Source organism: Bos grunniens, chromosome 21 (assembly GCF_055505025.1).
Source record: "Bos grunniens cultivar Pamir isolate PY7600 chromosome 21, Bosgru_T2T1.0, whole genome shotgun sequence".
Classification (NCBI taxonomy): domain Eukaryota; kingdom Metazoa; phylum Chordata; class Mammalia; order Artiodactyla; family Bovidae; genus Bos; species Bos grunniens.
In genome coordinates this window covers 1059030-1074274 of record NC_141185.1, presented here as the reverse complement: position 1 = coordinate 1074274, position 15245 = coordinate 1059030, and the positions used below count along the sequence as shown (strand labels likewise).

Here is a 15245-nt window from a genome sequence, read left to right as displayed (position 1 = left end):
TCTCGTGGACTCATGCCCACCCTGGCCTACGTGCCTTGTTGTCCTCCACCCCATGCTGGCCCTGGCTGTGTCCTGACCCGACCACCTTCTCCACTCCACCCTTTGATCCGAAGCCTCTGAACGGTGGCCACCCTCCAGCCAGAGGCCACGTGGGACCCCATGCCCACCTTGATGCCCCACCGCGGTCTCTGCAAGCACGGCCAGGTTCTCATCGGTCACATGGTGTTCCAGGAGCCATCCAGGCTGGGCCACAGACCCACAGCCTGCGTGAGCAGCCGCCCGCCCAGCCTCTGCCCGGCACCAAGCCCGCTGCTCTGAATGCAGGAAGTGGGAGGCCCGGCGGCTTCTGACTCCCGCCCTTTATCAGCCCACGACGTTTCCTGCGGCCCGTGCAGCCTAGACCCGCGGCGCCGGGACCCCAGGTCATCAGTGACTCATCGAGAGCCCGCCCTGGGGACACCCGGGCCCATGCCCCGACTCCTGCAAACGTGAACTCCTGCCCTCAGCCCAGCCCACACCTGGCTGGCAGGGCCACTCTGAGCCCCCGTCCCTGGGCCACCCACTGGCGTCTCCCCATCTTTTAATCCGTCCCTCCCTCCCCCATCCACAACCAGAAGGGCTGAGGTGCCCCCACCTCTTTGTGCCCCCCAGTTCCCAGTGCCTGTAGCCAGTAAGGTGGGCAGCCAGGGCTGCAGGGCCCACGGGGCTGACCACGAGCTCCTGCTCTGAGCACAAGACCCTCTGTGGCCACCCGCTTGCTCCCTCCCGCGGGCCCTGCTGTCCCCCAACCCCAAGGAGCACCAACACCACCACCTCTGGGGACCCCCAGTTCTCACCACCTCTCCCGGTGCAATCACCCAATCCCAGGTTGGCGGCCCACCTTCCTCTTCTGGTCTGTGTGGACCCCTCTTCCTCCAGGAAGTCTTCTGGACCAACCCCTACACCTCTCCTATCCTGGGGCCTCCCAGGGGATGCCTCCACTCCACAAAACTTGTCTCTGACCTTTACTGGGCCCCCAGACCCCCCCCCCGCCACGGGAACCCAGACTCTGTCGCTCACGGGCAGACCCCTCCTCCCTCACCCCAGGGCACCCCTTGCCCAGTGCTCCTGGGGACACCGTGCGGGTCAGGATGGGAACTGAAGTGGGGGTGGGATGGGGCAGAGAGAGCACCGGGAGGTTCATCTTGGTCTGCACTCGCAGACCACCCGCTGGGCCCGATGTAAATGCTAAAGGAACCACCAGCTGTTGGGGTGGGCCCTTCCCAAACAAGTGCAGACCCCTCCCTGGAGCCAGGTCCTTGTGGCACTGACCCTCACACAGGCACAAGTGTGCACATGCAGGCTCACACCCTGCAGGAGGGTCCTCATGGCGCACACCAGCCATCCCACTCAGGCCCACCCTGCAGGGACGCCTGCAGGGTGACCAAGCAAAGACCCCTGCCACGTGCCACGCATTGTGGGGCTACAAGTGGGAGCTCTGCTCAGGGTGTGCCCACGTGTGCACGGCGCTCCTTTGCATGCTGTGGCCTGGCCCATGACCACCATGCCACCTCCCCAAGATTCACATTCCCAGGCTGGGTCAGTGACCATCGTTGGGAAAGTCTGTCTCTGCCCAGGGCCAGGCTGGGGTCCACCAACCGGGGGGAGGGGTTGAGTGCCATCCACAGGCTGGTGAGCTCGGCGCCCAGCCCTCAAGCTGCCTCTCCATCACTGCAGGCCCTTCCGCCTGCTCCCCGGTGACAGCCACAGGGCCCTCCTGCTCAGCCCTGCCCGGTGCCCCGTGCCCCCGTGGCTCCCTCGCCTCTGCCCTGCACAGCAGCTCTGCTCATGCCCACCCCTGCTGCCGCACTTGCCCGCAGCATGGGGGCCGTTCCTCCCAGGGATTGTCCCCATCCCCATGGCCAACTGCAGACCCTCAGAGCTTCCGCGAGGTCTGCTGAGTAAGTAAACCCATGAACCGATGAACGGGGACTGTGTTTTCCAGAGCCCTGTGTGGCTGGAAGGGACACCCAGTAGGGGCTTGTGGGGAGAGAAAGCCAGAGGTGCAAGCCCCCCGGAGGTCTGTCTGGGACCCCAGCCGCCTGCCTTCAGGTCCTGCCAGTGTGGCCCCCACTGACCCAAGCCCTCCCGCCCCGGGGCGTCCCCCCAGCCACTGGCTTAGCTCCGCAGCGGCTGAGGCTGGCAGCAGGGCCCACGGCAGCCAGGCCCCTGCTGAGTCCTGCACGGGCGTTTTCCCAGGCCCCACCAAGGCGGGCACCTGGCAGACGATGTCCTTATTCACTGCGGCCTCTGGGTGGGGGAGCAATTACTCAGTCTGCCTGGGGTGAAGGGCCCTCGTTGCCAAGGAAAGGACGGTCCCCACGCTGTCTAGCATGGCAGCACTGCCTCCAGCCATCCAGGCCTCCGGGGCTCAGCTGAGTGCGTGGCCTCTGCAGTTGCCCCTGTGACATGTGGCAGCCCACCTGCCTGCCACAAGCCTGCCCAGCACCTACCCCACCGCAGCCTTCCACTGGCCTCGCCAGGGCTGAGGCAGCAGTGACGGCTGGGTCCCACCATCCTGGCCCCCTGCCCTCCCAGGACCCAGGTGGACCATTGTGTGATGGCTTCCTGAGCCAGGCTCCTCTCGAGGCAGGAAGGTCAGACCGCCTCGCCTCTGCCTCCGCCCACAGCCCCTGGGAAGGGCCCTGGCGGTCAGGGCCTGAGGCCCGCAGCCTTGGAGCCCGACTCTCGGACCCCACCCCTTGCCAGCCTGGCTGGGGCCAAAGCCTCCCCAGGGACTAGCCGGCCCTCCAGGCACGTAGGCCAGGACGACGCGGGTAGGCGCCAACCAGCCGGGGCAGCTGCCGCCTGCCTGCGAGCGACCCTGACTCGGGAGCCCCTGCCCCCAGGAGATAATGCCGTCGGTGTCCCCAGCCGGCCGGTGTGCACGTGCAGGGAGCCAGCTGTCCTGTGGATGTGGCCACAGGGAGCTGGGAGAGTGTCGGGAGGACCCCTGGGCGGGGCCGGGGGCCGAAAACCCAAGGCCGTGAGGCAGACAGCCACCCCCCCACCCCCCACCCCAGGGACGGACAGGCAGGAGCCGCCCCGGAGCCCTGCTGGCCCTGCCGGTCCTGGGGCGCCCCCTGCTGCCCGGGGCTGGCCCTGCAGTGTGGCAGCGGCGGGGGCTCCCTGGAGGCACAGGTGGCTGGGCTGAGGGTCCGGATTCAGGGGGTTCACTGGGCCCCGAGGCTGAGACGAGCGGTGGCCGGAGCCTGGCAGCGGAGCCTGGGGTGACATGCAGGCCCACGGCCGGGCACGGGCGGCTTTCTGTCCACACTGATCCCCACGGTCTTGCGGGGCAAGGGGGTCCTCAGCCCAGGAGAACAGGGTGGGTGTGTGGAAGACGGCGAGCCTGGGGCACCCACGCCGGTGGGGGTGTCACCGAGACGGGGTGCTGGGGGCAGAGCCGTCCTGGCCCAGCAGCCACTGGACGGTGTCAGAGAACAAAGACACGGAACGGGGCTTGCAACTCCAAAGGCAGCCTTTATTGCGCAGGGAGCAGCGTCCCCAGGGTCTGTGCTGGACCCCACCTGGGGCCTGGGAGGCGGAAGCAGGACACTGGCCTGGCAGCCTGAGGGTGCCCGGGCGGAGGTGGCCATGGGGCTGGGCCCCTTGAGGCAGGGTGGGTAAGTCCGCCCCCCGGTGACCTGGGGCCTTCAGGGCAGCCCCAGCCTGGGGATCGGGAACGTCCTTGCCCTCCCGGGGCCCCCTCAGCCCAGAAGGGACAGGAGTCCCTCTCCCGGTCCCAGACTCGTGGCCCTCACTTGGCCAGCGCTCCAGCCCGCCAAGGAACAGATGGAGGACCAGGGTGTGGAGACAGCAGAAGGGTTCAGGGAGGGCGAGCGCTGAACAGAAGGAGGGCATCGGCCTGGGGCGGGAAGACAGGGAGGGTTGGTCTGCACCTCGCCCAGTGCTGAGCCGTGGGAGCAGCGTTTGTGGGGCTGCCAGTGGGCAGGGCACAGTGGGCGCTCAGGCTGGGCTCTACCAGAGAGGGTGTCAGGGACCCTGGTTCTCAGGGGCCCCCCAGAAGCCGCCCCTCCTTCAGAGAGACCCCCCAGCGCCAGCAGGGGCCGTGGTGGCAGAAGGCAGCCACCAGCCCTACTGCCCGTCTGGAGGCCTGGCCCAGCTGGACATGACTGTGGGAGCCAGGAGAGCGTGGGGAGCCACTGGGAGAGGGGCAGGAATGCAGGCCAGGGCCCGGACAAGCTGGCTCAGGATGGGGCTTCTTGCCACCTGCAGGCACTGGGGGCGTCTCAGGCCTTTTCCCCCTTCTTGGGGGGCCTGAGGCAGCGAGTGGCATGACGCCATGGCCCATCCAGTCCCGCCAGGAAGGGCGCCCATGGTCCCGACTCCGTGGACCAGAGGGGCGGGAAGGGTACGAGGTCCCGGAGCACGGCGTGGGCTGGGTGCCAGCAGGTGCCACATCCTCTGTGGACACCCCGCGGCACCTCCAGGCCTCGGGCCCCTGAGCTCAGCCCCGCTGGGGGCAGACCTGGGTCTTGTCAGAGCCCGGGATCCGGTGCCCTGATGGTGCCCCAGGGACCCGGGTGGAGCAGCGTGAGCAGCAGTGGCGTGTCCGTGCACAGGTGTGCACTGTGGGCGTGCAGGCCCTGCAGGCCTCTCCCGGCAGGCCCTCCCACCCCCAGGCTGCTGGGGGACAAGCTGGGAAAGAGACTGACGGGGAGAGCAGGATACCCCGGAGGAGGGGCAGGCAGGGGGCCTGGAGACCCTGGCCTCACGCTGGAGGACGGGCAGGGCACGTGGCGGGGACAGGCCGCCCTGGCCCCAGTGGACACAGGCTGCCTCCCCTAGCTGCTCCCGGCACCGTGCAGAGCCTGGTGGCCAGTCGCGTGCCCTGCTCGGGCGAGCGCCCACAAACGACTCTGCTGACGTCAACCTGAGTGGGCGCAGCTGGGGACCCAGCCTCCACACCCCGTGCCTCGCCCCGCAGCCGCCCTGCGCATTCTCCTCCCCGGATGTGCTCGGCCGCTCCCCTGCCCCTGGCTCAGCAGCCTCTCCTCTGCGGGCAGGCCTGTCCACCCATCCCCTGGCCCACAAGGCCATCAGCCCTTCCTCTGTGAAGGAAGCTCCAGCGAGGGTGGCCTGCAGGCTGGCCTCCTGCCCACCTCCCGGGGAAACGCCCAGCCAGACCTGTGTCTAGAACACAGCGTGCACGGCCTGGGCGCCCCCGACAGCCGCCAGCTCCCCCCTCCACCCGGAGTCTCCCGGGCTCCGGCCCAGCGCAGCACCTGCTCCCCGTGCAGTGCAGGGCCCCCTGTCCACGAGGCCCTCTAAGAGCCTCTGCAGGGGCCCAGGGCCTTCCTGTGAGGGTGGGTGTGTCACTGGTTCCCCAGCTGACAACCGGGTGCCTGTGGAGCCTGTAGACCCAGCACCCCGCCTAACCTCGCTCCTCCAGGGAGCCAGACAGAGCTGCAGACCACACACTCGGCGAGTTTCGGCTCAAGCAACGATCTTTGTGTTTCACCAGCCCACCTTCCACTCCAGCCAGCCAGGTGCCCTGGGGTCCTGGCCGAGGGGCACGGCGAGGGCCTCGAAATCCCCCAGTGAGCCGTGATGCCCTCTGGGGTGGACGCCATGAGGTCTGCCCACCCAGGGTGGGGCCTGAGCCCTGGGGGCAGGCTGCTGTGGCTCTGCCACTGTGAGCGGCAGGTGGCCGAGGCTACCTGGAGAGGCGGAAGCCCCTGTGGACCCCTTGTGGACGCCCCCCGCGCAGCCATGCCCGAGGCCAGGGCAAGTGCTCTGGGCCTTCCAGCAGCAAGGCTGGCCCAGGAGGTTCCAAGTGCCGCCAACAGAGGGCCTCTGCAGGCCACGCCTCTGAGGACAGGGACCCAGGTGCAGCTCGGGTGGGAGGTGCCCAGACAGCTGCGCATACGCCTGACAAGCGGGGCTGGGCAGACTGTGGGCTCTTCGGTGCACGTCTGTGGGGTCCCCAGTCCCGGGCACAACGGGGAGGGCCTGGCTGGGCGTCAGCTGGACACAAAGTGCTTCTCTCAGACGCGGCAAAGAGATGAGGGGCGCAGGCTCCCAGCCCCCGGGGCAGAGCAGGGTCCAGACCCCGCCGGGCCTCCACGAGCCTGGACACGTGGCTGGGCCTCCCTGGGCCGCAGTTTCTCTCCACAGGATGCGGCAGAGTAAGGGTTCCTGGGCCACAAGACCCAGCTGTGCCGAGAAACACACACGCTCCTCACGTTGCTCAGATCAGGATCCCAACAGCGAGGGCCATGAGGTCGCCGGCGGCTGTGCATGAAGGCCGCTGGGCAGCAGGGCGCCCGTCTCATCACCGAGTCTTGCTGCTCACCGGGGGCTCACCCTCGGGAGCCAGTGGCGGGGCCACCAGCGGACGTGCCGGACGTGAGATCACCTCAGTAGCCATCGTCATCATCCCCGTCACAGCCGTAATCTGCAGAGTGCAAGGCAGTAACCACGGGGGATGAGGCCCGCCACCCCAGGAGTGAGCGGGACCCCCGAAGCGCCCCCCATGGCCCCACCGCCAGCCCTGCGGGCCCTGCCCCCAACGATGTGGCCTCGCCGAGCGCCCGCCTGCACACACCGTTGCCGCCCATCATCTGCAGGGCGCTGACGCAGGGCTCTCCGTCCTCCTCCTCCGCGTCCTCCTCCTCCGCGTCCTCCTCCGCGTGGTAGGACACAGGCCCGCTCTCCACCACGACCACTGCGGGCCTGACACGCTCGGCCTCCAAGGAGTGGGCGCTCGGGAGTGAAGCCTGCAGGTGAGGCGAGGGGCTGGGCAGGTGCGGGCAGGCTCCGGGCCGCTGGGGCAGGGCCGCCCAGCTGCAGGGCCTCGGCTCCCAGGGCCTGGCCCCTCTGCCTGGGTGGGCGCACCCTCCAGACACCGTGTGGGCACCCTCTTCCCCAAGGACCCCAGCCCTGGCCCCACCCCCCGTCAACACACCTCTCCAAGTGCCACCTTCTTCGCCGGCTGCGTGGACACCAACGGCCGCAACCTGGAACAGCGCACAGCGAGGCAGCCTCAGCTCAGGGCGTGCCTCCACCCAGGAGGACACAGCCCAGAGAGGCCTGCCTCTGACTGCACCTGGCCGGGCGCAGAGGCCAGGGACGCTGGCCCTGTCCCCAGGGGCCTCAAGCGCTGGCCCCTCACCCCCGGAGCATCCCACAGCCGCCTCCTGCACCCAGGCTTGGCCACCCTCCACTCACCCCGACCCCGCGGGCTGAGCAGGTCGCTGGACAGGCGGGCCGCCCTCTTGGCCTGCTCGCGTCCACGCAGGGCACAGCGGGGAGCGGCTGAGACCCTCAGGCCGCAGCCACCGTCGTCCTGCCTGCACTGCGCTGGACACACCCACAACGGACCCCAGAAGAGCTTCCAGCGGCGGACACCCTTCAGTGGGGGTCTCTGGCTAGGCCGCGGGCAGCCTGCCCCGTCAGCAGCAGGGGCTCAGGGCTCTCACGGGGGCCCTGGCTCCCGCGGTCCTGGCCAGCGGCCTGGAGGGGAGGGCGGCAGGCGAAGGTACGGCTGTGCCCAGGCTCCTTGGCAAGGGCTGCCCCATAGGCAGGGTGCATCAGCGGAGCAGGAGGAAGGCCAGAGGGGCAGGTCTACATCTCGGGCACCCCTCTCGACGCACCCTACAGCCATTCGCATGCCGCCCCGCGGGTGGCCAGGCCTCTAAGAGGGCCCGCAGGCACCAGGGATGCTGACGGAGGAGGGGGAGGGTAGGGTCAGCCCCACAGAGCCCAGCACCACCTGCCCCCTGGGAGTGGCCAGGTTGGGGCACGCCGACCAGTCTCAGGCCTGATGGGAGCCCAGGGGGCGGGCACGCGGAGCTGCCTGGACCTGTCCACGCAGGGCGGCCCACTGGCCCCAACGAGGAGGGCCCCATGGCCGCGCTGCTGTCTTCCAGCCCCGCCGGCCTCGTCAGTGGTCTCCTCTCCCAGGGTGGGGTACTGCGGGGGCTTCCAGGAGCCCCTGGGTGGGGAACAGGCCCGGCGCCCCCCGTTTCTTCAGTCAGGACTGTCTCTGATGCTGTGGGCCCCGTCCAAAGCTGGACCCCCACTCAGCTCCCCACCAGGGTGGCAGGAGCTCCGGACACCAACACTGGTTTCTGGCACACGGGCGGTGAGCGACCTCAGCCTGCCCCCCAGGCCCATCCGGTACGGTACCTTTTGCCCGCGCTGGTCGAGGGGTCAGGCCGGCTTCTCCTGGAAGACGTCTTCCGCCGCGACAGCCTCCGGGCACTGGTCCACTCCGGGGGCCGGGCGGCCTCCCCCTGGGGGCCCGTGTCCTCCCCAGGAGGGGGGCCGTGCTCCCGGGGCGGGGGGCCGTCCTCCCCGGGCGGGCCACCCCCCGCGTCCAGGCCTCGCAGCACGCTGTAGTTGATCTTGCTGGAGATCTTCTTCTGCTCCAGCATCTTCTCGATGGCCTCCCCGGCCGTGCTGGCCTGGATCGGCTCCCGGCGCTTGCAGGACTTCTTGGGCTTGAGGGAAACACAGAAGTTACGCTTCCTGTGGGCCTTGGTTCTATGAACCAGACAGGTGCCAGTCAGGACGTAGGGGGCATCAGCTGGACTCCTGGGAAGGAGACTCACGCCGTCAGGGCTGGCTGGGGCCTGTCACCCTCCCCAGAGAGACGGGCCCCTGGGTGGCCGGCACTGCCCTCTGCCCACCGAGCAGCCCCCAGCCGTCCTGCACCTCAAGCGGGACCACCCAGCAAGAGGCTGACAGCACAGCCCAGAGGCGAGGCACGGCTGGGGCCCCTGTGTGCAGGGTGGGGGGGGCACTCACCTTGTGCTCCTTGTAGATACCCAGCTCTCTCTCCTTTGCAATTCTCGCTTCTTTCTCTGAAAGACCAAGGAGTGGGGTCAGCGACGCCCGCGTCCCAGGCACCTGGGCGGGCACCGGGCGGGCACTCACCCTTCTGCTCCCGCAGGTACTCGGCATTCTCCCGCATCCACAGCTCAGCCTTCACGCGGGCTTCTGCCTCGTTCAGGATGTACTGGGGCAGAGCACAGGGTCACTCAGAGGGCACGCCCAGAGCTCAGCCTCAAGCGTGCCCGCTTCGCGCATGCCAGTCAGGAAGCAGGCCTCCGATCCGAGAAGGAACATGTGCAGAGTCCGGGCTGACGGCTCGCCATACCCTGCCCTCCCTAGGCCAGCCTGGGGGCTGCACCCTCCCCAGCAGCTCGCAGGCCCCAGGCACAGGAGCCAGGGCAGCCAGACTGCAGGCTCGAGGGTCCCAGAGAAGGAGCTGCGCTGACGGCCACGACACCAGCTGAAGAACCGGCGGCGGCCGCAGGCCCGAGGCAACTGGTGACAAATCAGGGGAAGGCTTCCCGCTGCCCGTGGGTGAGCACCGCCGGGCAGCCTCCTCAGAGCCCACCTGGCTTCCCGCTGCCCGTGGGTGAGCACCGCCGGGCAGCCTCCTCAGAGCCCACCTGCACAGCGGGCCTTGGACCTGGGACGTGGAGGTGCAGCCCCAGCCCACGGGCCCCCATGGGTGCAGCCCCGGCCCCCGCCCCAGCCAGCCCGCCCCGGGAGGCCCCACGAGCAGGCAGCACCTACCCGGTCGATTTCGAGGTCGTCGATGCCGCTCAGGTCCAGCTCCCCGTCCCCGCAGGCGTCCTCTGGAGGGAAGCACAGGCTGGACTCAGGCTCGGCCTCCCGTGGAAAGGCGCACAGCTCACCCGGGGCGGCTCGGGGCCTGGGGCAAGGCCAGGGCGGCTCCAAGTCGCGCCCACCGTGCTGCGCCCAGGGCCTCATGGAGGAAGCAACTCTGACCTGGAGCAGACCCTGTCCTCACGCTCCTTAAGGAGGAGCTTTTCAACAACGTTTCTGGGTGGGGGCCCCAGGGAGCCTCCATGACCATGCTGAGGACCCCCCACACCTGTGGGCCGCCGCCCTCCTGCCCCTGCAGGGCCAACGGTGCCCTCCGTGCGGCCCAGAAACAGGGGCGCCCCCTGTCAGTGCCCGCCCCTCGCTGCCCGCAGTGGGCCCTGCTCTCAGCTCCAGCCAGGACGGCCTCGCTCTGCCCCCGGGCCCCCATGTGAGCCCGCTGCCCGGTGCCCTCGCACAGCAGCCCTGGGGGGTGCGGCCTGCTAGTGCCCAGCAGGCGGGCCAGGTCTGCGTCAGGCCCCCATCCACTCCCAGGGCAGGGGCACCCACAGGGCACAACGGGGGCATCGGGCAGCGTCCCGCTCGTGAGGTCTCCTCACACAGAGGCTGAGCCCTCGGTGCCCAGGGAGAGGAGGTCATGCTTGCATGAGACACAAGGGACCCAGGCCTGCCTTCCTCACGGGGAGGGCCCCGCGGGCACCAGAGCCCAGCAAGCAGTACCCATCTGTCCAGTGGAGAGGCTGCCCTCGACCGACACCTCCCCACCAGGCCGACGCAGGGGACAGGCAGGGGTGCCAGTCTGCCCCAGTGGGCCCCCTGTGACACATGGCTTTGGCTTCCTGCACTGAGGGGCAGGAAGGAGACTGGCCACAGCCCACCACACTGCGGGCCCAGGCCGGTGCAGGAGGGCCGCGGAGACACTGCAAGTGCTCTGGGCACCCAGCTGTCAGCACAGCCCCTCCCGAACCCGCCCTCACACAAGGCTGCCCCTCAGCAGCTCCCACGGCGGGGGGCGGGGCCATGACCCAGATGGGAACGCCCTTGCCCGCCCCCCAACCCCCAGCACTCACTGGGCTCGTGGCTCGGGGAGGAGATGCACTCTCGGATGGAGTCCGAGATGCCCAGGCTGGCCGCTGTGGGCAGAGGTCCGAGCAGGGACTCCAGCGCCGGGGGCCTCCTGCCCTCCTCGGGGACCCCTGCCGCCTCTGAGCTGCCGGGGACACTGCCTCCGAGCAGCTCCTGGTAGAAGTCCTTATTCAGGTGGCTGGCTGCGGCCTCCAGCTCCTCGTCCTCGGTGTCCTCCTCCCCGCACAAGCTAGACGTGGAGTCCTCAACGGAGCCTAGGACACAAGTGCACATGCCCCCCGTCAACCAGGCAGGAGGCCAGAGTGCCGCCCGGGGAAGAGCATTTCCACACAGCCGCACACATTCCCAACGGCGGGCCTGGCCCCAGGGCGCCCACACCACACACGCAACGCCAAAGCCAACTTACATCAGACACGAACCTAACAGCTGCGAGTATAAATGTTTCTGAGAAAAGATGGGAGATAGGAAGAAATGCTGACTCCAGCATCGATAAATCAGATTTCATCAAAGATGGGAACTCTACTTTGAAAGACACTGTTTAGGAAGACAAAAAGACAAGCTGCAGACTCATCTGCAAATCACATGTTTGACAAGGACTTGCCTCTGGAATGTATGAACACCTCTGAAAACACAGCCCCGTCACAGCTGGGCGAACGATGCAAGCAGAGACCAGCAGAGGCGTCGCGGGCGGTCACAGGCACGTCACCATCACGACAGGCGCCTGCAGCCACGGCCACAGCGCAAGGGCCGACGCCACGCACCTGGGGCTGTGCGTCGGGAAGCAGCTTCTGAACCACCCGACCACGTCTCCCTGACCCAGCAACGCCACTCCCCCACATTTACCCTCAAGAAAAGCAAGCAAAGACTGACGTGAGTGTTCACAGTGGTTTACACGCAACTGTCCAAGACTGCAAATGACCCGGATCCTTTGTGTGGATCACAACAGACTGCGGAAAACTCTTAAAGAGACGGGGTACCAGACCACCTGACCTGCCTCCTGAGAAATCTGAATGCAGGTCAAGAAACAACAGTTAGAACTGGACATGGAACAACAGACTGCTTCCAAATAGGTGAAGGAGTACATCAAGGCTGTATATTGTCACCCTGCTTATTTAGCTCATGCGCACAGTACATCATGAGAAATGGTGGGCTGGATGAAGCGCAAACTGGAATCAAGACTGCCGGGAGAAATATCAATAACCTCAGATACGCAAATGACACCACCTTTATGGCAGAAAGCGAAGAGGAACTAAAGAGCCTCCTGATGAAAGTGAAAGAGGAGAATGAAAATGTTGGCTTAAAACTCAACATTCAGACAACTTAAGATCATGGCATCTGGTCCCATCACTTCATGGCAAACAGATGGGGAAACAATGGAAACAGAGGCTTCATTTTTGGGGGGCTCCAAAATCACTGCAGATAGTGACTGCAGCCATGAAATTAAAAGATGCTTGCTCCTTGGAAGAAAAGCTATGACCAACCTAGACAGCATATTAAAAAAGCAGAGACATTAGTTTGCCAACAAAGGTCTGCCTAGTCAAGGCTATGGTTTTTCCAGGAGTCATGTATGGATGTGAGAGTTGGACCATAAAGAAAGCTAAGAGCTGAACAATCGATGCTTTTGAACTGTGGTGTTGGAGAAGACTCTTGAGAGTCCCTTGGACTTGAAGGAGATCCAACCAGTCCATCCTAAAGGAAATCAGTCCTGAATATTCATTGGAAGGACTGATGCTGAAGATGAAACTCCAATTCTTTAGCCCCTTGTTGCAAAGAACCAACTCTTTTGAAAAGACCCTGATGCTGGGAAAGATTGAAGGCAGGAGGAGAAGGAGACGACAGATGAGATGGCTGGATGGCATCCCCGACTCAATGCACGTGAGTTTGGGCAGGCTCTGGGAGTAGTTGGTGATGGACAGGGAGGCCTGGCGTGCTGCAATCCACAGGGTCACAAAGAGCTGGACAGGATTGAGAGACTGAACTGACTTCCACTCAGGACCGGACGCTTGGGACCCCTGCCCCAGCAAGGACTGACAGGCGATGGACCTCTCAGAGTAACAGCACTGAGTGAAAAAGCCAGAGAAGAAACGATCCCGCTCACAGAAAATTCTAGACACGACTAACTTCCAGCCGCGGGAGGCAGCTGCACGCTAGCCTGGGCGCCCTCGCGGCCCCTTGCCTGGAAGCCCGACCTGCCACCGCCTGTATCGTCAGCAGCCCGTGGGGCGGCCGGCAGAGCTGGGACACTGGCCACCCACTCGGCCACCTCGGGGCCTTCAGAGCTCAGGGCCCGGCACACACGTAGTGTGGCCTCTGGAGGGATGGACTCGACGGTGTATGCGGCCCTTCCTCCCCCACCGGTCCCCCAGCACCCGGCCTCCTCTCCTCGCTGCGGAGCTGCGGTTCCCCCCAGGCCGGCCATCCTGCAACAGGGCGGAGCCGCTTGGAAGCCAGGGGTCAGAGGAACGAGTCCACACCCAGGAAGGCAGACCAGGAGCAAGGGTGGGGTAGGACGTGGAGACAGTCCCAGTAACCAGCGGCGGGCACGGAGGAGGACATGTCCCCGATGCTCTGGTCAGGAGCAGCCGTGAGAAGCTGGACCTGGGGCAGACCGGCGGTCCCTCAACAGCACTTGGTAAGCGCAAGCAGGGAGAGCGAGCCCAGCCCTGTGGCTGCGTGGCTGCAAGCAGGTGCTGGCCCAGAATCAGAGGCCTCCAGAGACCACGTGAAGAAAACCCGCGGACAGAACACACGCTTCCCGAGGCCCAGGGAGGGCCTTGTGAAAGGCGCGTGAGCAGACACAGGGGAGCGGGGCCCTCATGGGGAGAGAGGTCCAGGCTGGGCCGGAGAGCAGAGCCCCACTGTGTCCAGAGGGGGACACGGGCTGGGGGCGGGGAGGCAGGGTGCCAGGGCAGAGACCACCAGGCGTGCACGCAGGCCCATGGGGGCGCCCAGCACCGAAAACCAGCTGGCCTCGGCCGAGACCACCTCTGCCTGTGGGAGGGTCACACAGCTGACAGCGTGGACGGGGGGACACCCCATAGGACACGGAGCCCAGCCCTGGTGGATGGAGCCCAGGGGGCCTGTTCCCCAAGCACCGCAGGCATCTCCAACCAACGGACCTGTGGCCACAACACGGTGGTGCCAAGGAGGGACAGCGCCAGCAAAGCACCCCGGCACCAGGCGGCACGAGTATGGGGCCCACCCCCACCGCTGGAGGAAAGTGGCAGGCTGGCAACCTCAGGGGGAGACGCTGCAGAGGTCAGAACCGAGGGCGGCAGTCGCCGGCACAGAGCAGAGAGGTTGCAGGGTGCACGAATGAGCGCAAGAGCTGCCTCAGTGGGAAATCAGTAACAAGCCCGGAAAACGAGGACAAGGCACAGCAGACACGAGCAGACAGCACAGGAAACCGCCAGAGACAGCACCGTCGGAAGCGGCACGAGGCGCGCAGTGTTCATGCCGCGGACAGGGTGGCCCAGGCGTCCTGGGGGCACTGAGGCTGGCTGCAGGGCACCCAGGCCAGCGTGACCCCGGGCTGGGGGGAGGCTGGCAGTGGGAGGGGCCAGGCGCAGGCAGACTGAGGGGCAGCTGCAGACACGGCGGGACTCACCATCTTTCGTCAGGCTGGCGAGCGCTCCCTTGGCCTTGGGCCGACTGTTTTCTAGCTCAATCTCAATGGCATCCTGGTAGGTGGTTATTTCACCTGAAGCAATAAGTTAAAAGCAAAAAGTGATCATGAACTCCGTCCTGTAAGGCCCTGCAGCCTCTGTTCAGGGAGACGGGCGGTTACCTTCCACGGCCTCCAGCTGTTTCGACAGGACTTGTTCAAGCTGGAAAGGAAGGGCACGAGCGTTTAGTGACGGGTTAGACCAGGCCGCAGGCACCGCAGGCCTCTCGGCCCCGGGCAAGGCCCCACCCCGACAGGAGGGATGCAGCTTCAGGCCAGACACACGCTGGGCCCTGCAGGAAGGAAGCTTCCTGAGAACCGGTGCTGGAGCACCTGGGTGGCCTGGGGAGACCCCATGTACAGATGAGCGGACCTGGGGCCCAGGAGGGGTTGTGCCCGGTGCAGCCCACCCCGCCACCACCCCTCGACTGGTTTCAGCGCCCCATCCGCCTCTCCCGGGGCTCTGCACGGACGCACGCCCTCGTCAGTCTTCGTAACGAAGCCACTGTCTCAAAGGAAGAGCGGAGCGGCGAGGACAGAGGCCGTGCGCAGGGCCCACCTGCTTCAGCCGCAGCTTCCTCTGCCCAGCTGTGTAGGACGGGGGGTCACACTCCTCCTCCAAGTCAATCTTCATAAACTCGTCCACGGTCAGCTGACTGGTGGGCGTGTCTTCAAACTCCGTGAGCCTGAAGCACAGGGAAGAAAGGGAATCTGGCACCCCCGAGCAGCGTATTAACCAGCACCCAGTTAATGAAACACCCCTCGGGGGTCATGGGCCCCCAGCCCGGCGCCTGCACACACGCAGCTGTGCAGACGGGGCCCAGCAGCCTCTCGGTCCTGCTGACTGTGAAGG

At 66.4% G+C, this 15245-nt stretch overlaps 1 protein-coding gene across 12 annotated transcripts in view; it reads right to left on the bottom strand.

The window, feature by feature from the left end:
• Positions 1 to 3502: 3502 nt before the first annotated feature.
• The window catches only part of BRF1 (BRF1 general transcription factor IIIB subunit), a 51892-nt gene continuing 40149 nt past the window's right edge, over positions 3503 to 15245 (bottom strand). For 10 of the 12 annotated variants that reach the window (XM_086362687.1, XM_086362685.1, XM_086362686.1 and 7 more), the window contains 11 exons: positions 14952 to 15078; positions 14516 to 14555; positions 14336 to 14428; positions 10713 to 10982; positions 9592 to 9653; positions 8944 to 9025; positions 8815 to 8870; positions 8194 to 8507; positions 6971 to 7022; positions 6611 to 6782; positions 3503 to 6460 (listed from right to left, as the gene is read on the bottom strand). In XM_086362687.1, coding sequence (XP_086218813.1) covers positions 6423 to 6460; positions 6611 to 6782; positions 6971 to 7022; positions 8194 to 8507; positions 8815 to 8870; positions 8944 to 9025; positions 9592 to 9653; positions 10713 to 10982; positions 14336 to 14428; positions 14516 to 14555; positions 14952 to 15078 — 1306 coding nt within the window. In that variant the 3' untranslated portion in view covers positions 3503 to 6422. Of the gene's footprint in view, positions 6461 to 6610; positions 6783 to 6970; positions 7023 to 8193; positions 8602 to 8814; positions 8871 to 8943; positions 9026 to 9591; positions 9654 to 10712; positions 10983 to 14335; positions 14429 to 14515; positions 14556 to 14951; positions 15079 to 15245 lie in introns of those variants that run through there. The other 2 variants (XM_086362697.1, XM_086362689.1) reach the window with 2 other exon arrangements.